Below are 27,987 nucleotides of genomic sequence, written 5' to 3'. Positions count from 1 at the left end.
TTTTCTCCCGATAACTCTGGTGTTTTTTTTTTATCAAATTCTCATCGAAGTTTACTATTTTTCGCTAATAAGTGTTTTATTTTTGCGGGTTTCGACTGTGGATCCCATTATCATTTATAGTTATTTGTATGGTTCGTGGCTGTACAACTGTTCCCGACCTTATTTCAAGATTTTAGGGTAGCTTTATGGTATTATCTTTCGGATTTTTACCCACTTCATTCAGAATGAAACTAACGTCTCTTCGATTAAAATTCGTTGGGCGCCAAGTGCGCAGTTTGTTTTCGGTACTACCAGTTTAATTGTAGTTATTAATTATAATATGAATTGTTGATATGCAAAAAATTAATAACTTTGCTATTTCCCATAACGATTTTTTTGAGAACCTCAAAGGCTGCCATGATATGGGTGTAGTCAGTTTGTCTCCAAAAAATTCTCGATTTATAACGTCTTCAAACACTGTGCATTGATAGCAATAACAATATATCTGCTAAGTCATTGTTATATTGACCGATTTTTATCTATGAAATTTGGAAAATAAATAATGCAGTACTCACAGATTAAGAGCAATTGGAACTCTCTTAAAAATATATTTTTGATGTTAAAACAAAAATGAACATTAATGAAAAAAATTTTTTTAGTGAATTTATTCTCCATTTTACAATTTTATAAATATTAAAAAATTAAATAAAATAAACCATATGTTTACAAACAATTTTTTAAGAGAAATGGTTGGAATAAATCATATGTTTACAAATGAGCGAGACTGATCTGATCTTGCGATCGCAAGAGAGTTCGTCACGTATCTTGAAAAGCTCCATTGTCTTATCAACTAACAGCTAAGATAATGGTAAATCTTACACGACAAATGTAGCCTGGTGGCGATCAAAGAGCAATTTTTGTTTTTGTATGAACGCAACGGAACGCAGCACTTTAACATAGCACTTCGTGGTTAGTTTGTCTTCAGAAGTCGGAATAGTTAGACGCGTGCCAGTATTTAATCGGAAAAACGAAATAAAGAAATGAGTCTAATACCGAAAACTGTTAATCCCGATTTACAAAAGGAACGTCAAAAAGCTTCTTTCAATGTTGAAGATTTTGCTTTGTGGTATCATGGCGGTGAAGAGAAATTAAAATTCAAGAGATATTTAGGTGAGTGGCAGTGATCGGTAATGTTTTGATTTGGGTTTATTGGGAGAGAGAGAGAGTGAGAGATGTAAAAGTGTTTTATTGAGCTATCAACCAGTACTCTGTGAATGAGATGTCACCTAAATAACACAAGCTGTTTATTTTTGTAAACAAAAATATTTTATTGGAGTTATCTTTACGATACTTGAACGCCAAGGGGTAATATATGAAGAAAAAATTGTTATTACTTTTATTTGAAAAAATAAAGCTATAGATACAGATTTTGTAACTAAATACTTAAGTTGTAAATGAAACTACTTTAACAAAAGACAAACCAAAACTACATTTCAATAAATCTAAGCTTCAAAAAATTTAGAATCATTCGACAAGACAAATTATGGACCGTATTTATCGCCTACATACACGTTAGTTATAAACATTTAACTCTTATGGACAATTATGCCTCGAGGAAATAAAAAAGGGTGATTAGGTAAATATATTTGACATCGTGTTCTTGATTTATCGATTATATTCTTAAAAAACCTTATGTTTTGGATCTACAGTTCCGATTAGAATCAGTGACACAAGCAATTTCTCCTATGGATAGATGGTAACTACGGCTACGCGACCGAATCTCCTTTTAATTAGAAAAGTGTTTGTGGGTAGCCGACCTTCGGCCGGGGATTTAAGACTTTCTCCTATGGACAGGTGGCAGCTCCGGCTACGCGATCGCATCTCCTTTTAATTTGAATAGTGTTTTAAATTGATACCCACATTGCCTCAGTAAATGTTAAAAACCGTGAGAAAATATAAGGGTCCCAACGGAACTTTGGAGGCCTATATCTCCGGAGCCCAATATAAAAGAAAAAAATATATTAACAAAAACTTTTTTTAATAAAAAATAATGTATCCATATTAATTATAATATCTGAGTTATGTGAACGTAATCTGATACATGTTGAGTATATTTTGAATTAAAAAAAAAATTTTTTTGTTTCTTCATCCGTTCAAAAATTTAGTGCCACCTAGCTAAATCCAAAAGTAGACAACGCAATATCTTACAGAATCTAAAATACTTTAGATCGTGCTTCTTGTGACAATAAACCGAAAATTTATAAAGAAAATCGAATATCGACTGTAGATTTCTTCATGATCAAAATTCGACTTCGATATTTAGATTTTTTTAACATGGTACAATAATACAAGGTGGGGTATATTTTTATAACAACTGAAAGAATACACCTCTAACTTGCGGAATGTTGAGGCAGCATTTAAATCCGACTTAAGCGCCGAGGTACATAAAAGTAATGTATTGTCTTGTCTTTAGAAGAAGACTATAGAGGTGAATAAGTGGAAATTTTCGAAAGGTTAATGCAGTCATAAAATTTATGTGTGTGCAATGACAATAAAGAATTTGACAGAAGTCCTCACTCATTTTGTAATGTAAACAAATGGACACACTGATATGTAGGAACAAGTCAACCCTGAATGTGAACTGTGAGAATTGGTAGCCATTGTGTGTCTATGATTTGGATAAGTTAGATTAGTTTAAGTAGTTCTTAAGGCAAAATGTTTTACAATAAAATCAGAATCGAAATAACATCCAAAAGAATTGAGATGGGTCGTAAGCGCCTGCAGTTAGGTCTGATTCGAAGATAACCTATATCGAGTTTTTATTGTAAAGAAACTATAAATAGCTTCTGGAGAGAATATCCCAACAGTTTGGCTATTTTGCAAAAACAAAATAGTTTTCCTTGATTTGTATACCCTACACAACTATGTTGTCAGGGTATTATAACTTTGTGTAGCCCCAAGAGTTTGTACCGCCGCAAAATATTGGTCCTCGACCCACCTTCGTCATATCTCGACTAGCTGAGTCGATCTAGACATGTGTGTCCGCCCGTCTGTCCATTATAATTTGTAAACACTATACAGGCCACAGTTATGGACCAATCTTCACGAAATTTTGCGTGTAAGATGGGTTCTGCCGAATTTAATTTTGGATCTATTACTATTTTTCAGAAATTTTTAAAAACATATTGTTTTTTTATTAGTGAATTTTTATTTTAATATTTTTCAAGACATGGATTTTTATAGGCCTTTTGAATTAAACATTTTTTCTACAGATTTCCTTAAAATTTCAATGATTTTTCAGATATTTGTATACCCTTCGCCACACTGTGGTACAGGGTATTATGTCTTTGTGAATATGTTTGTAACAGGCATGGTTCCTTTTGAGAATATGCATAGAACCTCTTTCTGAGTCGATTTACGTATGTCCGTTCGTCCGTCCATGTATTTTTGTGAACAAAGTACAGTTCGCATTTATTATCCGATTTGGATGAAATTTGGCATAGGTCACTTATTTGGCCCAAGGACGAACCCTATTGAAATTGGGAAAAATCAGTTCAGATTTCGATATAGCTCCCATATATATTTTCGTCCGATTTAATGTAAATGGTGCACCAAAGTCCCTATATATCTTTCGATTTGCACGAAATTTGGCACAGCGTAATGAATTAGATCTATAATGATGTATGTTAAGTTTCCTGAAAATCGGTTCAGATTTAGATATAGATTCTATATCTGACCAAATGAAAAATTTAGTATCGGTTGCAGAATGACATGTTTATGGATCCAATTTCATGTTACTGGTTCTTTTAAAAATGCAACGCGTGTTAGGATTCATCTGTTGAATATACCCAAAGTGGTGAAGGGTGTCATATAGTCGGCCCCGTCCGACTTTACTACTTTCCTTACTGGTTTTTTAATGTTTTTCAAGGTCTTAAATCAAAGATTTGGACGATAAACGTAATAACTTTCAAGATTGGTCACACGAAGACATTTTCGCTGATGCTGTAAAGAATGGCATTGAATTGGCTAAAAAATTGCGAAAATTACAGGAGGAAGTAAATCCTGGCGGAAATGATATCTGGCCGTAAGTAAAAATATCTATACATATAGGAGAACGTAATTCACATATCTAGCAAGGCAAAGCTATCGGCATCCACTTTTACGGGACTTTTTTCCTTTATCCTCTTTCAGCGCCCTCTATGGTTGCCCGGAAACATGGGGTGCCATACCCTCGGGAAATCCATTCTCGGTGCATTTTGCCATGATGGTGGGTTGTATTCGTCAACAGGGTACCGATGAACAATACGAAAAATTCGGTAAACGTGCTGAGAATTTCGAAATAACTGGAGCCTATGCTCAAACGGAGTTAGGACATGGAACATTTTTGAGAGGCCTGGAAACCCGGGCTGATTTCGATCGTAAAACCGATGAATTTGTTTTGAATACACCAACAATTACTGCCTACAAATGGTGGCCAGGAGGATGTAAGCACCTTCAGATTTCATAGTGAAAATTTTATTGAAAAATCCCTTCTCTTTCCAGTGGGTCATGCAGCCAACTATTGTGTGGTGGTGGCCAATCTCTATATCGACAATGAGCCCAAAGGTGTGGCCATGTTTATGGTGCAATTGCGCGATGAAAAAACCCACATGCCTTTGCCCGGCATCGATGTGGGTGATATTGGTAAGAAAATGGGTTTTGCTGGTGTCAATAACGGCTATTTGGGTTTAAAGAATGTACGCATTCCGCGCACGAATATGTTAATGCGTCATTCACAGGTTTTGCCCGATGGCACATATGTTAAAAGTCCTGCCTCCGTTTTGGCCTATTTCACCATGGTCTTTGTTCGTTGTTTGATTGTGCGCAACAATTCGACCATGTTGTCAATGGCTGCCACCATTGCAACACGTTATTCCGCGGTACGACGACAAAGTCCCATTAATCCCAAGTAAGTGGAAGTATAGTTTTTTTTCGGAAAATTTTGTATAATTGTTTTTATTCCTTTTTCAGAGAACCTGAACCACAAATTATTGATCATGTTACCCAACAAATGAAGCTGTTCCCCGAAATTGCCACCGCCATTGCCTATAGGCTGTCATCGAACAAACTGTGGCAGCTGTATGATCAGACTGCTGAGGATATTAAACGTGGAGAATTTGGCCGTCTTCCGGAAATGCACGCCTTGGCCTGTTCGTTGAAGGCTTTGTGTTCCCGAGATTCCGCAAATGGTGTAGAACGTTTGCGTTTGGCCTGTGGTGGTCATGGTTATTTGGCTTCGGCAAATTTGGCCAATCTATATTCCGCTGCCACAGCTGCTTGTACTTATGAAGGGGAGAATACTGTATTGCTGTTGCAAGTTGGTAGATTCCTGATGAAATCTTGCCGCATGTTAATGGCCGGTAAGCCCTTGGTGCCAACAATTTCCTATTTGGAAGATGCCATTAAAGTTAATGGTCTTGAGCGTTGGACTGGTTCCTGGCAAAATATTCTACAGGCTTTACAAATTGCCACGGCACAGTAAGTTAGGCGGGGTGGAGCAATGCGGAATGATGGTTTTAATTTTCGATTTTTCTATTTCAGTAAAATTCGCATCACTTTTGAAAATCTAACTGCTCGCCTTAAGGCCGGACAAACCGAGGCTGAAGCTGCCAACAATACTGGTATTGAATATACACAAGCTGCTGAGGTAAATTGCGAACAAAAATGCCTTTCGAGTTCCTGAGAATTTTTCTGAGGATCGAGCTGAAGCTCAGGGAGTCTTTATAGACGAGCTGAAGCTCAGGGAGTCTTTATAGACGAGCTGAAGCTCAGGGAGTCTTTATAGACGAGCTGAAGCTCAGGGAGTCTTTATAGACGAGCTGAAGCTCAGGGAGTCTTTATAGACGAGCTGAAGCTCAGGGAGTCTTTATAGACGAGCTGAAGCTCAGGGAGTCTTTATAGACGAGCTGAAGCTCAGGGAGTCTTTATAGACGAGCTGAAGCTCTGGGAATCTTTATAGATGAGCTGAAGGGAGTCTCTTAGACGAGCTGAAGGGAGTTTTTATAGATGATCCGAAGGCCTTCTTTGTAGACGTTTTGAAGTCTTTAGGCGAGCTGAAGGGAGTCCTAATAAACGAGCTGAAGCTCAGGAGTCTTCATAGACGAGCGGAAGTTCAGGAAGTATTTTTATATGAGCTGAAGTTCTGGGAGTCTTTGTAGAAGAGCTGAAAGGAGTCGTTTTAGACGAACAGAGGGAGGCTTTATAGATGTGTTGGGAGGCGAGTTTAAGAATGTTTTTGTAGAAAATCTGAAGGTAGTTTTTGTAGACGATCTTCAGTCAGAGAAGTCAGGAATAAATCCGAAGGCCGTCTTTGTGGATGTTTTGAAGTCTTTAGGCGAGCTGAAGGGAGTCCTTATAAACGAGCTGAAGCTCAGGAGTCTTCATAGACGAGCTGAAGTTCAGGAAGTATTTTTATATGAGCTGGAGCTCTGGGAGTCTTTGTAGAAGAGCTGAAAGGAGTCGTTTTAGATGAACAGAAGGGAGGCTTTATAGATGTGTTAGGAGTCGAGTTTAAGAATGTTTTTGTAGAAAATCTGAAGGTAGTTTTTGTAGACGATCTTCAGTCAGAGAAGTCAGGAATAAATCTTTTGAAGAACTAACAATTACTCTCAGGCCTAGAGGACTGAAGTATCCTCAGTCTATAGGAAAATATAGCCAATTCATGTTGCTTGATTTTTTCTATACAAAAAAGTAAAATCAGTTTATCCGACTTAATTTTTCAATAGAAAAAATCACCGCAATTGAAAAGTCTTTTTTCTGAAGAAAGATGAGTGGTCTTCATCTACTGAGGCTAATTTTTTTTATATAAAAAAGTAACCTAATTTTTTTTTCTTTAGAAAAAGGGAATGATGTTAGATTTTTTATTCAAAAAATATATCTAAGAAACTTTTTTCTACAGAAAAAAATCGAACCCCAGAAGCCGGATATATTTTTTATTATTATTTCCTCTCCCCGCCTTTTAGTTACACGGCACCTGTTTTGTTGCTGCCACCTTCTTGGAAGAAGTAACTGGTTCCAATGCAAGGACCAGAAGTCCAGCACTTAATAAAGTTTTGGAAAACCTCTTGGAATTGTTTTTGGTTAATACTGCTCTAAAGAATATGCATGAGATTTTGAGAGTAAGTTCAAAAAATAATTTTCCAAATTCATATTTCTCAATTCATATATTTTTCTCCACTCAGGTTGCCAACATTACCGCTAGCGAGCTGAATGCCTTGCAAACCCGTTTAGAGGATGCCCTTAAGGCTTTACGCCCTGATGCTGTGGCTATTTGTGATGGTTTTGATTATCATGATCGGAATTTAAAGTCCACACTGGGTTCCTATGATGGCAATGTCTATGAACGAATCTTTGAAGAGGCCAAAAAGAGTCAATTGAACAAGAAACCTGTACCGGACGTTTTCTACAGCCACTTGCAACCGTTTATGCAATCGAAAATGTAACGGAATTTGATATAGGAATTCATGGTTCTACTTGTAAATAATTTGTATTGTTTAATTTTTAAATACTGAAGAATACATAAATAACCTCTGAGATAATACATAAATAACCTTTGATATAGGAATTCATGGTTCTACTTGTAAATAATTTGTATTGTTTAATTTTTAAATACTGAAGAATACATAAATAACCTCAGAGATTTTATTAAATCGCAAAAAAATACAATTGATAAATTATGGCTTATTGGAAAAACTGTAAGAAATGTCGTAGATTATAGATATTATTGAATATATTTTTAGTTGTACTGAAATTCCTCAGGCCAAAATCAGCATTATATGACGAATTTGTATAATTTTGGTATACTTGTGGCCTCTGATTATGCATACTGACTTACATTGATGAAGTCATCTTGATGATTCTATTAGTTTTCTGTTAATATGAAGAAGAACCTCCGTAGAGCTTCTCGCCACATATACGGACATCTATGGAGCTACTCACTGTATATAAGAACCACTATAGAGCTCCTCACCATCTATATGAACTTCTATAGAGCTCCTCACCATCTATAGGAACGTCTATAGATCCTCCTTACCACCTATACAGACCTCTATTGAGCTCCTCACCACCTATACGGACCTCTATAGAGCTCCTTACAACCTATACGGACCTCTATAGAGCTCCTTACAACCTATAAGGACCTCTATAGAGCTCCTTACAACCTATACGGACCTCTATAGAGCTCCTTACCACCTATAAGGACCTCTATAGGGCTCCTTACCACCTATACAGACCTCTATAGGGCTCCTTACCACCTATACAGACCTCTATAGAGCTCCTTACCACCTATAAGGACCATTATAGAGTTCCTTACCACCTATACGGACCTCTATAGAGTTCTTCTCCCCATATGCGGACCTCTTTTAATATCTTGTAGTTATATTAAGTTTGTACTATCATCCTCCTGGCCAAAATTTAGTCTGTAATTGTTGGGGTATTTTGCACAATCTAATCATGTTTTGCGATCAAAATCAACCCTTGTTTGTAAGCTTCATAAAAATGTTCCATACTTTATTTAACATATTTAACAACAAATTATTTATAAGAAATAAACAAATGCAGAAAAATCTACTTCTATGTCCCGGTTTACAAAAAATCGGCTAAATACATTACAAATTAGATTTCATAAATGGTTTCAAATGGGTGTGAAAAACTTTCGGGACAGGTTCTTTGTTCAGCGAACTATTTTTAGCTTCCTCAAAAATGCGCTCATAAACATTGCCATCGAAACAGCCCAATGTCGATAATAGATTACGATCGGGAAAATCAAAACCATCACAAATGGCCACAGCATTGGGGCGCAACACCTTCAAAGATTCCTCCAAGCGGGTTTGCAGAGAACGTAAATCGTCATCGGAAATGTCAACCACCTAAAATAGAAAATTGTTATTTAATAGATTATATATAAAAAATTGACCTTAACATACCCGGAATATATTATTCATATTGTCCAAGGCCATCTTCACCAAATATAATTCCAAAATATTTTCCAGTACCTTGTTCAGGGCTGGTGATCTAGTTTTGGCATTAATTCCAGTGACTTCTTGCAAAAAGTTAGAGGCAATAAAACATCGACCATATAACTGAAAATTCGGGAGATATTTTTTATATGACACCCAAATAAAATATTAAAAAAATACTCGAATAATACCTCTGCAGCTTGAGTCAATTCAATGCCGGTATTGTTGGCAGCTTCACCTTGTGTTTGACCAGCCTGCATGCGAGCGGATATATTCTCTAATGCCAATCGCGTTTTGCTGTATACAATAAAGAAAAATAAAAACAGAAACAATATTGAAAAATAACAGGAAATAAAACGAAGTTCCGAACCCCAAGTAATATTTTTATGACCTGGGGATATTTATCAGTGCAAAATATCAATCACTCCTTACTTTGCCGCTGCACATTGTAAAGCTTCAACAATATTCTCCCATGATCCCGACCATTTTTCCAATTTCATTTTTCCCAAATAATCCGCTGTCGGAGCCAAAGGCTGACCCGCCATTGCTTGCTGAGCAGATTTCATTAGAAATCGACCAACTTGCAACAGAAGCACGGTATTCTCTCCCTCATAGGTACAACCAGCCGTAGCTGTGGAATATAAATTGCTCATATTCGATGAAGCCAAATAACCGTGACCTCCACAGGCTAAACGTAAACGTTCTATACCCGCTGCTGAATCGGATGTACATAGAACTTTCATGGCACATGATAAGGCATGTATTTCCCCCAAGCCATCATATTTTCCCTGTTTTATATCCGCTTCCGTTTGATGATAGAGTTGACGTAATTTCAATGCGGCCAAACGATCAGCTATACAGGTGGCAATTTCGGGGAATAATTTCATTTGCTGAGTTACATAGTCCATAATTTTTACTTCGGGTTCTCTAAAAAAAAGAAAGGTGAATTAAATAATTTAATAAAAAAAAGTATACATATGTATAAGTAAGTATCGGAGAGGTGGTGTGTATAATTACCCTAGTATACTAAACATTAAGAAATACTAAAAAAATATGGACTACGCCATCTATAGGCAACTTTATAGAGCTCCTTTCCACCTATACGGACCTCTATAGAGCTCCTCATCATCTATACGGACCTCTATAGACCTCCTCACCACCTATACGGACCTCTATAGAGCTCCTCACCACCTATACGGACCCCTATAGAGCTCCTCACCACCTATACGGACCTCTATAGAGCTCCTCTCCACCTATACAGACCTCTATAGAGCTCCTCACTACCTATACGGATCTCTATAGAGCTCCTCACCACCTATACGGGCCTCTATAGAGCTCCTCACCACCTATACGGACCTCTATAGAGCTCCTCACCACCTATACGGACCTCTATAGAGCGACTCACCATATACAAAAACCTCTATATAACCCCTCGCCATCTATAGGAACCTCTATAGAGCTCCTCATCATCTATACGGACCTCTATAGAGCTCCTCACCACCTATACGGACCTTTATAGAGCTCCTCACCACCTATACGGACCTTTATAGAGCTCCTCACCACCTATACGGACCTTTATAGAGCTCCTCACCACCTATACGGACCTTTATAGAGCTCCTCACCACCTATACGGACCTCTATAGAGCTCCTCACCACCTATAAGGATCCTCACCATCTATACGGACCTCTATAGAGCTCCTCACCACCTATACGGACCTTTATAGAGCTCCTCACCACCTATACGGACCTCTATAGAGCTCCTCACCACCTATACGGACCTCTATAGAGCTCCTCACCACCTATACGGACCTCACCATCTATACGGACCACTATAGAGCTCCTCACCATCTATACGGACCTCTATAGAGCTCCTCACCATCTATACGGACCTCTATAGAGCTCCTCACCACCTATACGGACCTCTATACAGCTCCTCACCACCTATACGGACCTCTATAGAGCTCCTCCTCACCTATACGGACCTCTATAGAGCTCCTCACCATCTATACGGACCTCTATAGAGCTCCTCACCACCTATACGGACCTCTATAGAGGTCCTCACCACCTATACGGACCTCTATAGAGCTCCTCACCACCTATACGGACCTCTATTGAGCTCCTCACCACCTATACGGACCTCTATAGAGCTCCTCGCCACATGTCCCTCTTTGTTCCTCTTATGGACCAATTACACAAATATAACAATTTTTTACCCTCTCGTTGTTTTGGATTTCATAGCACAAAACCCCACTTACTTTGGATTAATGGATCCCTGACGCCTTACAGCCGAATAACGTGTTGCTATTGTCGTGCCTATGGCCAGCATTGTTGTATTATTTGCCGATATCCAACAACGTCCAAATACCATAGAAAAATATCCCAATGCTGCTGCTGGACTTTGAACAAATGTTCCATCGGGTAAAACTTGGGCGTGACGCATCAACATATTTGTGCGAGGTATACGAACATCTTTCATGCCCAAATAACCATTGTTGACACCATAGAATCCAAGCTTTTTGCCAACATCACCCACATCAATACCCGGCAGGGGCTGATGAGTCTCTTCATCACGCAGAGGAACCATAAAAAAGGCAACACCTTTGGGTTTATTGTCAATATAGAGATTAGCCATGACAAGGCTATAATTTGCCGAGTGGCCCACTGAAATTGGAAAAAGGATTACATTATTTTTCCTCTTTGAATCATATCAAATTCAGATGTACTTACATCCTCCTGGCCAAAATTTATAGGCCGTAATTGTTGGAGTATTTAGCACAAATTCATCCGTTTTGGGATCAAAATCTGCCCTGGTTTGCAGACCTCTCAAGTATGTTCCATGCCCCAATTCCGTTTGTGAAAATGCAGCACAAATTTCTAAATTCTCAGCACGTTTACCAAACTTTTCAAATTGTTCATCGGTACCCTGATTACGTATGGCATCGACGAGCATTGAAAAATGCACAGTGAATGGATTGCCACCAGGCATGGCACCCCACAATTCGGGGCCACTAAATAAACCGCTGTGAAGAGAAGATTATAAAAAGGGGTTTAAATAAACTAATAAAAGACAGAAGGAAAGGAAGAAAGTGGGATGGACCGACTATTAAGTAGACCACACCACTGCTTATAATCAAGATGCGCTCCTCAGCCAGAAAGACGTAGCATCAGCTATATAAACCCGAATTTATATATGGGAGCCTTATGGAATTGACTTCGAGACTTGTATGAAATGGGATGGATTTTTATATGAGAGCAGCATATAAATCTCAACCGAATTAAATCAAGTTTGACATTATAAACAAAATGCAGTACACTAGGTAAATTTTCGTACTATTGGTTCAATCAGTTTTGAAATTCGGAGAAGTATAGTTTTGGCCAACAGATGCTACTATGGTCTAAGTAAGCAGTTTATAAACAAGGCCACCTCCCGCCAGCCCAACTCACACTCTACAAGACGCTGATACTAGCAGATAAGGCAGCTCTTGGACTGTTTAAGAGAAATTTCTCCGAAAGATCTATGGGCCGATCAGCGTTGATGGTGAATATCGCAGTCGAATGAACTAAAGGTTGTTCCATCTACTCTCGGACATCGGCATTGTCAGACGTATCGAGCTGCAGCGAACACGTTGGCAAGGTCATGTTGTGGGAATGGAACCTATTGATGGCTCACGCAGAAGGGGAAGGCCACGAATTAGATTAAAGATCAAGTAGAAGAGAACATTTCGAAATATGCACGCAAGACCGACGAGCCTGAAAATCTTTTTTAAGCTCGTGGAAAGCTTAAGCTTATGGAAAGAAAGTTCTGTCACAAGCCAGCTATGTAAGTAAGTAAATACAGGTCGCATTTATGATCCGATTTGGATGAAATTTGGCACATGTCACTTATTTGGCCCAAGAATAACCCCTAATTAAATTAGAGAAAATCGGTTCAGATTTAGATATAGCTCCTATATATAATTTCGTCCGATTTAGGTAAATGGTGCACCAAATTCCTAATATTGGTCCAATTGAGACAAAATTTTGCAGAGAGTACTGAATTAGGTCTAAATTGATATATGCCAAGTTTTGTTAAAATCGGTTCAAATTTGGATATAGCTCCCATATATTGGATATAGCTCCCATAATGCCAATATTTGCCCGATTAAGACAAACTTTTACACAGATTACTGAAGTAGGTCCAGGTTAATGTATGCGAAGTTTTCTTGGAATCGGTTCAGATTTAGGTATAGCTCCCATATATAGATTCGTCCGATTTTAAGAAAAAGCGTCCTGAATATACCTCAGGACGAAGGGTATAATATAGTCGGCCCCGTCCAACGTTTGAGCATTCCTTAGTGGTTTTTATTCGACTTGTTATAAACCCTGAGCCTCAGTATGGTTGCAAATTATAAATATTCTACTAACGGCCATATATCCTTTCCTCCGGGATTTATTTCTTTTTGTAATTTACGCAATTTCCAAGCCAATTTGAGAGCATCTTCCATTGCTACTGCATAGATTTCTTCATGTGAGAGACTTTGTATACTGGATACAGTTTTACTTTCATCGATATCGGCAAATACAGATGATTCTGAAAGGATAAGAAATTTTAAACATTAGAATATTGGTTCCGATAGTCCTAGGATCGTCATAGATCAATGAATTGTAATGACACAAGTTTCCTCCGGTTGCTGGTTGAGCTCACGGAGGCCAGGGTCTTTTACAGAAATTTGTAATCTTGTGACTGAGAGAGTAACAACACAGATTGTTTGGGTTTTAATCAAAACTTTGGTTTATTGCTGGGTTTTCGGGGAGTTACAATTGTATATTATTGTATGTAGAGTTATTCTTTATTTAAATAAATACGTCCTTGTCTTGGCGTTGTGGGAGACCTGGATAAGTTCTCAAGTCCGAGATGAGAGCTCCGGAGACCTTGATAAGTACTCCATTGTTTCTGGCCGAATCCTTCATTGTTTCTGCTCGAGTCCTTTGTGGGTGACCTGGATAAGTACTCCCCCCTGTTAGCCCTGTTACTATGTGCAACTACGTATGGGGTTGTTTCCAAACTACTTTGAATACCGAGTTAATTCGTGGTCTTAACGGGTTAAATACACCGCGCCCAAGAGCTACGGACACTTCAAGGGGTTCTCAGAGGGTTAACTTTAACGGGCCCAAGAGTTGCGGACACTTCTAGGGTTCATAGAGCGTTAAATCCGACGGACCATAGAGTTACGGACACTTCAAGGGGTTCGTAGAGGGTTAATTCCGACGGACCAAGGAGTTACGGACACTGCAAGGGGTTCCTAGCGGTGTAAATTCCAACGGGCCCAAGAGTTACGGACACTTCAAGGGTTCTTAGAGGGTTAATTCCGACGGACCCAAGAGCTACGGACACTTCAAGGGGTTCTTAGAGGGTTAAATTCCAACAGCCCCAAGAGTTACGGACAGTTCAAGGGTTCCAGAGGGGTTGATTCCGGCGGACCCAAGAGTTACGGACACTTCAAGGGGTTCTCTGAGGGTTAACTTCAACGGGCCCAAGAGTTACGGACACTTCAAGGGTTCTGAGAGGGTTAAATTCCAACGGGCCCAAGAGTTACGGACACTTCAAGGGTTCCAGACGGGTTAATTCCGGCGTACCCAAGAGTTGTGGACACTTCAAGGGGTTCTTAGAGGGTTAAATTCCAACAGTCCCAAGAGTTACGAACACTTCAAGGGTTTTGAATGGGTTAATTCCGGCGGACGCGAGAGTTACGGACACTTCGTGGGTTCTGAATGGGTTAATTCCGATGGGCCCAAGAGTTACGAACACTTCAAGGGTTTTAAATGGGTTAATTCCGGCGGACCCAAGAGCTACGGACACTTCAAGGGTTTTTACACGGCGCGAGTTAATACTGACGGACCCGAGAGTTACAAACACTTCAAGGGTTCTATCGCGAAGGGACCAAAGAGCTACGGACACTTCTTATTAAATCATCGCCGTTAATGTTTTACCAGTTTTTATTAATAAAACAAGTTAAAGCTGTGGCAAGTTCGGTGGTACCGAGCATTTTTGTACCCCTCCACCACGAAGTGGTTATTCCAAATACGTAAAATTGGTTATTGTTGTAGCAGTTTATATGGATATAGTTTTCCTGTTTAAATTCAATCTGGTTCTGTCTCCAAGTTAAGAAATGCAGCTACTTCCACTGGCTGCAACCACAGCTCCGAGGACGGCATTCCTCAGAGCAAATGAGCAAACTTTTTGCGAAGACTTTTTTACCCAACAAGAACCTGTAATGTCATGATAACGGTTCAAAAATGCACATTCAACTTTAAATTACCTAAAGTGGGCCAGGATCATGAACCTATATTGAATATTTTTGATATATGATTCCGGAATATATAGCCACTCCTGCTGGAAAATGCATCTAAGCACTTCAAATAACCTAAAATGGTGCCGTACCTTTTTATAAAGCATGGAACTATATTGAATATTTTCTGATGTAAGATATAGTCATTCCAATTAGAAAATGCGAATGTAAAACAAGGACTCATATTGAATTTCGTTTAAAAAAAATTCAAATAGAACCATCAACATATCTATAATGGGACGGGACTATATACAGAAAGCTATATCGAATCATAAACCTATATTAAAAATTATCTATAAAAATATGTTTTTTATTCTACAATAAACCGATATTTTAAATAACAGCCCCTTCGATTCAAAAATGCGCCTAGAACCATGAAAATATATAAAATACGGTAGGATATTTATATGGGAGCTATGTTACAACCTCATTCTCATCCTCCATATAATTTTCAGTTTATAAAAAATTCATCAATGTTGTAAAATTTACTGTATTTTAAAGTCGTCTCTACCACCCACATTTTTTAAAATTTCATTGTTTAAAAAAGAGAGATCAAAGTACAAATATTTTTTTGTTTTCAAAATCAACATTCTCTTTTCAATTCAAGACTTTATCTCTCTCGTTCTCTAACTTACCCACATATCTCTTTCGTTTCAATTTCTCTTCGCCGCCATGCCACCAAATTGCAAAATCTTCAACATTAAATGTTGCCCGTTGCCGTTCCTCTTGAATATCGGGATTTATTGTTTTTGGAATAATACTGTTGTTGTTGCTGCTGCTGCCACTTGTTGCCATTGCTCGCCGTTGAATTACTGTCAAGTTGCGTTTCTATAAACGTTACAAGAAGAAAAATGAAAAAGATTAGATTTATAATCGATCTAATGAGGCCGAATACCTACAGCCAATTGAAATACTATTCTGGGTAAACGCATTCTAAATAAAAACCGATATGAATGAATGAAAATACGACGCGATGTTATGAGCGCGTAGACCACAACGAAGCAAATGACGACAACTGTTTATGTTGCTAAAAAAGAGCAGGTGCCCCACTCAATCATTGATTCCAAAAATCATACAAAGCTTTTTTGTCTCCCCAAATTACAGTGGTTATCTCAAAAAAATATAGCTATGTATGATAACAGAACCTTCAGTGGATTCAAAAAACAGACACAGTGTTTCGAAATGAACAACATATACAATAAAATACATCGATTATTTAAGGGCAAGGCGTGAATTAAATAAAAAAATATTTTAAAGGTCCCAAACAATGCATTGATTTTTAAAGAATATTTATTATAATGTTCCAAACAATCCGTGGAATTGAAATAAATGGGCCTGGAATTTCAAAAACTATTTTTAAGGGCCCAAACAGGACTTGGATTTATGAACGATTTTTTAAAAATATTTTTTGAAGACCAAAATCAAGGGTTTTTCAAGGACCCAAACAAGGCGACGATTTAAAAAAAAAATATTTTAATGAAAAAAATTTTAATTAAAAAAATTGTTAAAGGTTCCAAACAAGCCATAGTTTAAAAAAAAATTAGCGTGGATTAAAAAAATATATTTTTAAGGACCCAAACAAGTGTTGAATTTTTTAAGAATATTTGTTAAATACCCAAACAAGTCTTGGATTAAAAATAAAAATATTTGAGGACCAAAAACGAAGCCTGTTTATATATACCCTTCACCACACTGTGGTACAGGGTATTATGTCTTTGTACATATGTTTGTAACAGGCAAGAAGAAACATGATGGTTCCTTTTGAGAATATGCATAGAATCACTTTCTAAATCGATTAATGTATGTCCGTCCGACGGTCCATGTTAAATTGTAAACAAACAAAAATTTGGCATAGGTCACTTATTAGGCCCAAGGACGAACCCTATTGAAATTGGGAAAAATCAATTCAGATTTAGATATAGCTTCCATATATATTTTCGTCCGATTTAACGTAAATGATACACCAAAGTCCCTATATATCTTTCGATTTGCACGAAATTTGGCACAGCGTAATTAATTAGGTCTAGAATGATATGTGTTAAGTTTCATGAAAATCCAATTTAGAATACCCAAAATTGCGGTGGACTTTCTAATATTTTCTGAAGGCACAAAACAAAGGCTGAAGTTATTTGATTTTTTTTCTTTTTTTTTGAAATCCCAAAATATGGGTTCATTTTTTTTTTAAATTGGTTTTTTTGCAGGCCCAAACAAGGCATGGATTTTTTTAACGAATATTTTTTGAAGCCCAAAACAAGGCGTGGATTTTTTTAAAGGTCCTTGTAGGGCGTAGAGTTTTTAATGAATATTTCATACAGATTCTTGCAGGGCGTAGTGATTTTAATTAATATTTCATATAGGTCCTTGCAGGACGTAGAGTTTATTTAATGAATATTTCATATAGATCCTTGCAGGGTGTCGAATTTTTGATAAATATTGCATATAGAACCTTTCAGGTGTATACTTTTTAATGATTATATCATATAGGATCATGCAGGTGCGTATAATAATCCTTCGGATATAATTTTCAAATAGGTCCATGTTTTGACATTGCCTCCATATAAAGGTACAGCCCCGCTTAAGGTAATTTGATGGTCATTTTCCAACCTATGTTTCTTTAATTAAGTATTTCGAATTCCTAGTGGATAAAAAACTACTTCAAATTGTCAGTATAGATCCATATTTTAATATTGGGGCCTTTAAACCATTCCATTCTTCACTATTTTTATGGACCCAGGCACAATTTTCCATCGAAATTGCTGTAATTTGCATTCCAGTTTGTTGGTAATTTAAAAAATCTGTTGGCAGAACATTTTGAATGAACTATGTATGCCCCCATATATAGAGATCCCGCCCAAACCTAAGTAGATATAATTCGGTATTCAAGGTGCTTGCTGGGTACAAAACTTTTCCGCAGGCGGTTTTCAATATATGTATGTGGTTAGGTTTTGATATAGGCCCACATATCAACGTTCCGCCCTATCATCGTCATTTTCCATCCTAAATGTATGTAAATGTATAAACAACTAGTACACAATTCAGACCGAATGACCACCTCACAGCGGAGAGTAGAAAAAGTTCGGCTCGTCCAACCGTTTTTATTGTTCATTAAAAAAAAAACAACGAAAAAGAAAACCTACGTTTTTACTTATTATTATTTTGTAGGTGTCAGACAATCCCGACCGATTTTAGGCTCGTTAAATATCCACTTTATGGAGGAGAGTAGAAAATCTTCTATAAGTTCTGACTGTCTCGAACTTACACACTTTTTCACTTTCTCTAATTTTTCAGCTGTTCAATATGGATCCTTTGTCATGCATTTTAAAATTTGGCAACCCTACAAAATGTCCAACTCCTTTGCCATTTGTCATGTCAGCTGTTTGTGCCATATGTCCAGTCAACTTGTGGAGCCTTGTATAGCAATTTCTAATCGGGATCGCTCAAACATTTGTGGGTAAGATACATTTACAATTCCTTTCTTATACTCTTTATGGCCAATTGGGAATAACATTTTGAGATAATTGTACTAAAGATTTCATAGCTGTTTGATCGGAACCTCAAAACCCTACTGTTAAATGCTCCTAACTAACTCCATACGATGTTTGGGGCATAGAAATAATAAGGTATTAAAATAATATTCCTAAAACATTAAAAAAACGCGTCAAATATTGTTTAAAAGCTTTTTTCCTATTTGCAAATTTCTTTGTTCGGGAAACCATCGGTCGGTCGGTCTGTCATCAGATAACAAGAAAAAAAACAAAACACAAACAACTGATTATCGTTCTATTCTTTTGTGGCATTTGGTCGGATTTTTATGGTCCCACTCTTTGATATTTATTCTTAACACAGCCACACCGGTAAAATCAAAAGTGACACCCATACATTCAACCCAACCCGAACCCCCATTACTGGATAAAAATTTTCTCTGTTTATTTTTGTTGGTCTTTTATTCTTCTTCTGTTTTGCAGCAGTAAGAGAAATTGAAAAATAGAAACATTGGAGAATAGAGATAATAATGAGTGCCAACAACAACACCGACAGCGGCGGTCACGGCAATAACCGATGGAATAAATTTAGATTTTTAACTCAAACCCTGTTCATTCTTCTATTAGCCATGTCGGAATTGAAAACAACAGCTGAGGCGGCTGCCTATTGTACCAAAGATGATCGTTGTGTCGAACCATTTAAGAATTTGGCCCGCTATGACCATTATCGTATCTATAATGTGGAACTGGACACGGAGGAGCATGTTGAGCTGTTCAAGAAATTGGAAGAACAAAGTGATAGTTTGACATTCATTGGACATGCTCGTGAGGTGGGACAAAAATTGTCCATACTGGTAGCTGCTCACAAAGTGGCTGATATGGCCGATTTATTGGAACACTACAAGGTTAAACATCGTATTTTGGTAAGTTGGCAGAAGGGGGGTTGGGAAATGTCGACTTAATTTGTTCTTCTTCTGGGTACCCATACATTCAGAGATGAATGTCCATTTTTTAATTCACTGGAACAATATGGATATTTGTGAGAGTGTTTAGGCCTTTGTGTTTCAATCATTGCGTAGAACACATCTACACGACTGAATCTCCATTTAAATAAAATACTTTTTATTGGTGGCAATATCAGCTCTGCGACTGAATCTGCTTTTAAAAATAAAATATTTTGAGGGTGGCGAGTCTTCTACCAAGGATTTAAGACTGTACCCTATAGACAGATGCCTACACCGAACATTAGAAACTCATATTCTTGGTAATTACAGAGTTAATCTTTATCAGGATCTTAATAACTTCAAGGTGATGCCCATATTGGCAAATTTAATTTTAAAAGGAAAGTCAAGGGTCAAAACTGAACTTTGGGTCCATATCCCTAAAAGTATGTGTGAAAGACGTTAGAATGTCTTCTGTGTATGTAAGGTCCTTAGTAGTCTAGTGTGTGTGAAGACCTGTGGAAGGTCTTCTGTGTATAGAAAACCTTTAGAAGAAGGAATACCACTAGAAGGTAGTCTATATATAGATGTTACCCGACAGAATCTACTTTTAAGTAAAATACATTCGATGGCAAGTCTTCACGCAGGACAGATGCCAATATCGGCTACGCAACTGAATCTCCTTTTAAATTGAAAATATTTTGTAGGTGGCCAGTCTTCTATCGAGGATATAAAACTTTGTCCTATATACAGATGCCAAAATCGGTTATACCGAACTTTAGAAATCCCTTTTCTCAGTATTTATGAAGATATAATCGCGATTTTGAGAGCTTCAAAATGATACCCAGATTGCCATATTTAATTTTAAATCGAAATGCAAGTTCATTTCATAACGGAACTTTGAGGTTCATATCCCTAAAAAATGGGCTTCAGTGGTAAAAATAATTCAGGAACGGACCTTAAACTTGCCATAAATCTAATATTTTGCTAAGGTGGATTATGTTTTTGTTTTTCTTTTCAGACCTACAACTTCCAGAAGAAAATCGATAAAAATTACGCCTCTGTTCTGCCTGTGGGTACAGATCTTTCGAAATTCGATTGGTATCATTATTTCCATTTGGAAACAATTTACGAATGGTTAGAATCACTTGCCAAAAAATACCCAAATGTTGTCAGCATTTTGGATATTGGCACCAGCACCCAGGGTGTACCCATTAAGGGTGTCAAAATATCCCATAAACCGGGCAACAAAGCCATTTTCATTGAAGCCGGAATTCATGCACGCGAATGGATTGCACCAGCCGCTGCCACTTATCTCATAAATCAATTGTTAACCTCCACAGATGACTCAATTAAATCTTTGGCCCAGAACTATAATTGGATCATCTTACCCAGCATTAACCCGGATGGCTATAAATACACTTTCGAACATGATCGTATGTGGCGTAAAAATCGTCAACTTTTTGGTACCGCCCGTGGTGTTGATCTCAATCGTAATTACCCAGATCATTGGAATTCCACCGGCAGCAGTAGTGATCCAACACGTTATGATTTTGCCGGACCCTCGGCGGGCTCGGAAGTGGAAACGCAACGTATCATCAAATTCATTGAAGAGAATGTCGAAAAGGAACAAATTAAAGCCTATTTGGCTTTACATTCCTATTCACAAATGATCATGTTCCCGTATGGTTATACCAAGGATCGCGTGGAGAATTATGATGATCTTAAGGAGTTGGGACAAAAGGCCACGGAATCAATTAAATCGCTGACAGGCCGTGATTATGTTAGTGGCAGTATAATTGAAACGATTTATCCCTCAAGTGGTGGAAGCATGGATTGGGCTTATGCTGAGCATAAAATACCAATTGCCTATACATTTGAGTTGCGTGGCCCACCCGATAGCCAGGATATGTTTATACTGCCGGCAGAGGAAATTCTACCAACATCTCAAGAAGCATTTGCTGCCATTAAGACCATTATTGAAGGTGCAGAAGCCAAGGGTTATTTTAAATAATTTTTGTATGCCATTTTTTATTTTTGCGAGAAAAATCTCGATTTTCTAATTTTTTTTACTGATAAACTAGATGTGTGTAATCTCATATATTTTTTTATATATATTGTTATATTATTCTCAAATAAAACGAAAAGATAACTGCATTGATATACAAAAAAATTTTATGTCATTTTATAGTAGTTCCGTAAGGTAAACAAAATAGATATCAAAGCGTCTGGTGAGGAAATCTGTTGTTATTAATTGATGTCATCTGTTTTTCAGCGCCGTTGTAATGTGATTCCTTGGTGAAAGCCGCGGATCAAATATTGCATTTATTTGTACTTGACAATCTGAAAGCAAAAAAACGGAATTAAAGATAAATCGAAATTATATGGAATTTTGGGTTCGGCCTTACCATTTTCCATTAGAAACAGCATACGATCATAGAGTATAACACTTTCAATGAGCGGGGCAAAAAATAAACGCAATGTATAAAATATCACAATATTTTTCCAATTTAATAGATCCGTTTGAGTTATGCTAGTATTCAGGTCGCACAGTGGTATTGTGGCACAGGGTAAATCTTTGACTGCTTTATAGAAATAACTGGGAAAAAGCAAATGGTGTTTAAATAGTCAATAAATAGACAATATCGGTCTACTCAATGAAGCCTTTCCGGAACCCTCCAGAATGACTTCATTGTGTAGACCCTTGCCATTATATCCTCAGAATGTCTTCAGCACAAAGAAAGTCTTTTAAGGGTCATCTAAAAGTACAGGCTTTCTGGAGCCATCAATACCTTCTGTAGACATTCTATATACAGAAGTTATTCTTGAGGTGCATCTATACACAAAACACCTTCTAAAAGTCTTTTATGCAGAGTACTATATTCAGACTTGTTATAGATAGAAAAGCCCCTAGATGTCTTCATACAGTCTTTTTTGCAGAGAATACTATCTTCAGATTTTTTTATAGACAGAAAACCCCATAGAGATCTTCGTACAGAGTACAGACCTTTTAGGCTGAAAAGGCCTCCTAGAGTTCTACTATGCTCAGAATATCTTGTAGAGGTTTTTTATGATCAGACAGGTCTTCAATAAATAGAAGACCTCCTAGTGGCATTCCTCCTTCCAGAGTTTTCTATACACAGAAGTCATTAAGGTCACATAGAGGACCTTCTACAGGTATTTCATACACAAAAGGCTTTCCAGAGATCTTGAATACACATATCGTCTACAGGTCTAGAAGGTATTCTGTGTATAGAAGACCTTCCTTGCTTGCTCTTCTTCAGATTCCGACCACTGATCGATCCACTCCAAGCTTTAGCACCAACCGCTTCACCTTTGTCGCAAGGCGTAGAATCGAGGTTTGAGACAGAGCCCTCTACACGTTGATCACCCTTATGGATGACAGTTTGTGTCGGGATTTTCTCAGTAGCTTCGAGCTAGGCTTGGGATCAGAAGTCAGCTTCGAACCCTTGTCAGAGACAGTGGGCTTCGACGATTCCACTATTTCACTCGATTCAGTGGACTCCTTGGAGATTTTTGATCGAGGACTTAGATGCGGGAGGAAGATCCATTCAATTTGGAGCTCACGAATACTTTCGAACTTTCTTACGAATCTCATCTCTCGTCTCGCCCCACGAATTTGCGAAAATACGAAACAGCTTCCTAGTGTAGTGTTTCGCATCAGATACTTCTTGGGCATTTCTAACCTTTGAGCAGCTGTCCTTTGCTGGGCTCTCGATAGATTCCCCATCGTCGGCAAGTGCCGACACAGGACCTGTTGGAGTCAGAATTTAAGTCGGTCGGTCGTAAACCATGTGTAGACTTGGGCGGAATCATCGTGGTGTCCAGCTCATCATCCGTCAGAGTGAGATTTGGTAGCAGTTCCTCCGGAAGCGTATCTCCACGTTGCTCTTCCGGTACAAGTCTGTTTATTTAGCCGAAGATTTCTCTACTCTGCTCCTCTAAACTATCGCGGATAGCCTTAAGGGTCCCGTATAGGTCGTCCCCTCCCAGAACAACAGTCTTGTCCATCAATCTTGATTTGCTCGTTTGCCAATTGAATTGCCGGTTCGTCAACGTTATTCGGGTTTGAAATTAATGCGCTTGTAACAGATAAAGCTGCAGGTGCCAAGGTTTCCACGAAGTGCAGAGAAAAGTTGACCTAGGTCAGTTTCTCCCTGCACATCACGGAGACCCCTTTCCATCCGTCACCGGAAAGACGTGCCTAGTAGGAGATTCCCAAATTCCCTAGATGCTTTTTACACATAGAAATCCTACTAGAGGTTCTCTATATACAAAAGATTTTTTGTGGTTCTCTAGACATAGAATACCTTTTTGATCTTTTAAGGTCTTCTATGTCCAGAAGGTCTTTTAGAAATATGAAAACTATTCGTAGGTCATACATCCTAAGAAGATCTCCAAAGCCTACTTTTTGTCCACAGAAGTTCTTTCAGATCTTCAAAATTTCTTCCGAAGCTAGTCTGTAGTTAGAATTTTGCTTAATATATTTTTTAAATCACATTCACTCACTCCGCAAACTGCATATCCGGAACATGCTTGACACTACTCAAACGTGTATGCCTCAGCTCAGGATAGTGTTTAATAATAATTCGTTCCGTTGCCGCTCTAAACGAATGGACTTTCAGGTACTCATAATCTTTCAACGACAAACGTTCATGATATAATTCAATGGCATGACAGGATATTTCTCGGGCTTCATAACTTAACTTTGAACGTGAATTATTCGCACGTAAATAATTACTTAGCGGGTAGCCATAATCTCCACCATTGCAACATTCCGAACTTGTTAATTTCATATAACAACAACCGACAAAATTTAGAAATTTCGCTTGTCGACATTTTAGAAACATACGCATCAGTATTGCACCCAAATCACCACATGGATGTAGACCGATAATACCAAAGGTGTAGTTTTTATCATTTTCCAACTTCATATTTTTCTCTATGGTATGGAGAAATTCTTCCGAACTCATATCTGCTGTTAGACGGAGATCAACATGTTCGGGTTTTTGACTGGGTATATCGGGAACATATTTGCGTTTTAATTTCTCCATATTATCATCCATTTCATAGGCTTGTGCATTTAGCTTGGTTTGCATTTCCAAACAGCATACTTTAATATTGAAAGCGTAACCTAAATTTCTTGCCAAATGTCCCAAACCGGCACCAAAGTCTACAACAAAATCGACGGGATTTTCTTGGCATATATGTTTGCACAGCGAGGCCATAGATTCTAGTTCATGGCGTTTCTTGGGTTTAACACCCTTAATGAATATGTGTTTGAGTTTGGGATGATCCAGGAGAGTACTTCGGGGCAGTGATTCCTGAAAAGAAAAAAAATAAATTTTAAAAACTCATTCTTATCTTCGAAATACAGTCGAAATCGTTTATAAAGTAAATCATGGGAAGTATTAAATAAGGGGCATATTGGGACTTTTGGATGCCGTTCTTATATCAGAGATGCTGTCATAAACAAATTCGATTGTAAACCCTTCGATTTCTCTTACCCTACACTTCTGCTTTCGATCTATGCATAGCTCTTTAAATGCTTGCTTTAAGGCCAATATGGATAGTGGCCAAACCCTACTCGTTGTGGTGGATTTTGTACTATCGGTATTTAGGAGATAGCATAACTCTTCCGGTGGTAGGTCCTCAAAATATGTACGCCATGCTTTTGGTAATTTTCCCCAATGATCATCGACATAGAAATCCTATAAAATCATGCATATTTTTAATAATTGGGATTGACAATATATCATTGGTACTTACCAGAATATAGGAGTCTATTAGCCAGTCATATTTTCTAATTATTTGAAGACATTTATCTAATTTAGTTTTTAATGTGGCCTGTGTTTCCATTGTTTACACTTGTTCACGTTTATGTTCTCCAGCGCCTTTCAACAGTTCAGATCAGCTGTTCTTTGTTTATATTTAACAGCTGTTGCTTTAACAGGTGTTTTTTGTTTTGGCGCAAAAACAGTGATGGGCAATGTTGGTATTAGTACTAAATTCCAAATATCTTTATACTATAAATGTATCCTACTTTATTGAGAATACTTCGAAACGTCTTCCAAAAACACAAGCCCCAAACTACTGAAGATCTTCTGTGTACATAGGACTATCCAAAACAATTGAAGACATAAAATTAGTTACGCGCAGCCGATCAAGAGCTACCAACGCAGCAACTACGTGGGTGCAACATTACCCGGAATTCTTACTCCGGATTCTACTGGCCCGAGCCGGAATCGAAAAAATTCCCGGACGATGGTTAGATTTAGTTTGTCATAGCCACATCGATGATAGGACAATATCGGTAGGATACAACAGATGCTGATAATGGGTACATTTTATGACTTGTTCCGAAGCAGAGTAACACCTACAGTCTTCAAAATTGTGATGAATGCAACGAATTAAGATAGCATCGTACGAAATATGGTGGAGGAGGCTTAGCATTTATATTACGTCATTCTGTTCAGTGAAGACATATCTAGATTGACTCTAGTGACCCACGCATAGAATATATGGGAGTACCGTAGCCGTAATTTCATTGATGTTGAACCACCTTCCTATTAGCATATCCATCACTTCATATCCTCTGAACGCCGTACTTTCCTTGACCACAGGAAAGTCAATTGGCAAGAGTTCAATGTTCGGTTGCAGAAGGAATTTCCGGGGCAATTTCAATGCAGCCGCTAGCTGTATAGCTGCTGTTCGAATAGCCGAATTAAGACATAATCGGTATCGGATCGTCGCTCTCGAACCCAGAAAGGACGGATGATCGGGTTATGTGCGTGTTATTTTAATCGGAAATTCATAGAACATAACAATAGTGACAGAATGGGTGTATTCCAACAGATGTGGTTGTAATTTTGCATTCTGTGTTAATCCCATATTTTTGTATAATCTTCATAACACGGCACCACCCAACATCACCACCGTTCATATTTGGATATAGCTCCCATATACATTTTCATTCGATTCCATGCCTATAATACGATTGAATGAAGTTGATTCAGGAATAGTAGAGTCCACCAAAGATGATACAATTTTTAGATCGTAATTAGCAATAGTTTTGTAAGATTTTCTCAATGGACCATAGGTCTCGGCTTAGCATTAGTTTAGTAGAAACAATGAGATTTTCTTGAAATTTGTTCCACAGGTAGGCATTGTTACACAAATTATTATTATTATTATTTTTTTTTTTTTATTTTGGTAGTGTTGCCAATTCTCAGCTGTGTTGGTCGGTTACCCGCAGTAACGGCACCACCCAACATCACCACCGTTCATATTTGGATATAGCTCCCATATACATTTTCATCCGATTCCATGCCTATAATACGATTGAATGAAGTTGATTCAGGAATAGTAGAGTCCACCAAAGATGATACAATTTTTAGATCGTAATTAGCAATATTTTTTGTAAGATTTTCTCAATGGACCATAGGTCTCGGCTTAGCATTAGTTTAGTAGAAACAATGAGATTTTCTTGAAATTTGTTCCACAGGTAGGCATTGTTACACTAATTATTATTATTTTTTTATTTTGGTAGTGTTGCCAATTCTCAGCTGTGTTGGTCGGTTACCCGCAGTAACCCATGGTACAATTATAAAAGGTAACAGCAAATCCCAGCTGATTCGAATCCAACGTAATACTAGTGTCAATATAAATTTGACAAATTATGTTTTTAAAAATCACCCAACAGGAAAATTGGGAACGCATACAATTTGAAATTGTTCTTTATTAATGTGCTCCCGTATTCAATTTACTCAATCTGCCTGCTGGGAAAGTTTGAGGAAACAAATCTTTCTTGAAGGAATTACTCGCTATTCCCAGCATTGTCATATGTGTTACACACATATATGGCAATGGCTCAATTAAAGGAAAGATGTGGAAGCGATAGAAATATAAATTTGATAGATTTTCATTCATGTTTTTCAATTTTTATTTTGAGGATTCGAAAATATTCCATTTTCAAAATAAAAATAATTTGATGATAATTTGTATGTTTGTTTACATTTTTCTGTCAAATGAGTTGACACTAGTATAACTTACAACAATAAATTTCCATGTGGTTGTTGTATCGTTTTTTGTACAACAACACTTGCTGTTACCTTTTATTATTATACCATGGCAGTAACCATACACCACCACTAACGTGTTTATTGATAATTTACACTAATTAAGGAGATATATTTAGGGGACGTACTGGGATATTCGGGTATGGGTACCCGAAGCCGGT

General features: G+C 37.7%; 4 protein-coding genes across 4 annotated transcripts; 2 read left to right on the top strand and 2 right to left on the bottom strand.

Annotated features, from left to right (window-relative positions):
* Nucleotides 1-1,019: 1,019 nt before the first annotated feature.
* LOC133328414 (probable peroxisomal acyl-coenzyme A oxidase 1) lies at nt 1,020-7,460 on the top strand. Its single transcript, XM_061536984.1, is given in 8 exon segments — nt 1,020-1,153; nt 3,908-4,063; nt 4,171-4,463; nt 4,522-4,927; nt 4,990-5,496; nt 5,560-5,665; nt 6,981-7,136; nt 7,200-7,460. Coding segments are annotated over 8 exon segments (2,019 nt in total).
* A 1,164-nt stretch (nt 7,461-8,624) lies between these two features.
* LOC133328409 (probable peroxisomal acyl-coenzyme A oxidase 1) lies at nt 8,625-16,236 on the bottom strand. The gene is made up of 9 exons (XM_061536979.1): nt 16,204-16,236; nt 15,940-16,132; nt 13,380-13,545; nt 11,703-11,995; nt 11,231-11,636; nt 9,408-9,902; nt 9,167-9,272; nt 8,943-9,098; nt 8,625-8,885 (listed from the first exon to the last, which is right to left on the bottom strand). Exons 1-9 carry the CDS (start codon nt 16,234-16,236, stop codon nt 8,625-8,627), a joined length of 2,109 nt encoding a protein of 702 aa, XP_061392963.1.
* Nucleotides 16,237-19,364: 3,128 nt separating this feature from the next.
* LOC133328416 (zinc carboxypeptidase) lies at nt 19,365-21,744 on the top strand. Its single transcript, XM_061536986.1, has 2 exons — nt 19,365-19,709; nt 20,749-21,744. Exons 1-2 carry the CDS (start codon nt 19,416-19,418, stop codon nt 21,739-21,741), a joined length of 1,287 nt encoding a protein of 428 aa, XP_061392970.1. The 5' UTR covers nt 19,365-19,415; the 3' UTR covers nt 21,742-21,744.
* A 237-nt stretch (nt 21,745-21,981) lies between these two features.
* Nucleotides 21,982-25,607, bottom strand: LOC133328408 (methyltransferase-like protein 25B). Its single transcript, XM_061536978.1, has 5 exons — nt 25,518-25,607; nt 25,256-25,459; nt 24,258-25,072; nt 22,136-22,326; nt 21,982-22,070 (listed from the first exon to the last, which is right to left on the bottom strand). Exons 1-5 carry the CDS (start codon nt 25,605-25,607, stop codon nt 21,988-21,990), a joined length of 1,383 nt encoding a protein of 460 aa, XP_061392962.1. The 3' UTR covers nt 21,982-21,987.
* Nucleotides 25,608-27,987: the final 2,380 nt, after the last annotated feature.

This window comes from Musca vetustissima, unplaced genomic scaffold, assembly GCF_032173495.1.
Source record: "Musca vetustissima isolate MV318-11 ecotype Yass unplaced genomic scaffold, APGP_CSIRO_Mvet_v1 utg23951, whole genome shotgun sequence".
Classification (NCBI taxonomy): domain Eukaryota; kingdom Metazoa; phylum Arthropoda; class Insecta; order Diptera; family Muscidae; genus Musca; species Musca vetustissima.
The sequence above is the reverse complement of the archived record's forward strand: the minus strand, read 5'-3'. Positions and strand labels throughout refer to the sequence as shown.

Excerpts from the sequence above, each read along its gene's own strand:
- LOC133328408 (XM_061536978.1), bottom strand. The coding sequence starts at position 25,607 with ATGGAAACACAGGCCACATTAAAAACTAAATTAGATAAATGTCTTCAA. Across the intron at positions 25,460-25,517 it reads TAATAGACTCCTATATTCTG|GATTTCTATGTCGATGATCA; the intron begins GTAAGTACCAAT and ends ATGATTTTATAG. Across the intron at positions 22,327-24,257 it reads CCGGATATGCAGTTTGCGGA|TTATTTCTATAAAGCAGTCA; the intron begins GTGAGTGAATGT and ends GCTTTTTCCCAG.
- LOC133328409 (XM_061536979.1), bottom strand. The coding sequence starts at position 16,236 with ATGCGTTTACCCAGAATAGTATTTCAATTGGCT. Across the intron at positions 9,903-11,230 it reads CAGGGATCCATTAATCCAAA|AGAACCCGAAGTAAAAATTA; the intron begins GTAAGTGGGGTT and ends TCTTTTTTTTAG. Across the intron at positions 9,273-9,407 it reads TTACAATGTGCAGCGGCAAA|CAAAACGCGATTGGCATTAG; the intron begins GTAAGGAGTGAT and ends TATTGTATACAG.
- LOC133328416 (XM_061536986.1), top strand. The coding sequence starts at position 19,416 with ATGTCGGAATTGAAAACAACAGCTGAGGCGGCTGCCTATTGTACCAAA. Across the intron at positions 19,710-20,748 it reads AGGTTAAACATCGTATTTTG|ACCTACAACTTCCAGAAGAA; the intron begins GTAAGTTGGCAG and ends TTTTCTTTTCAG.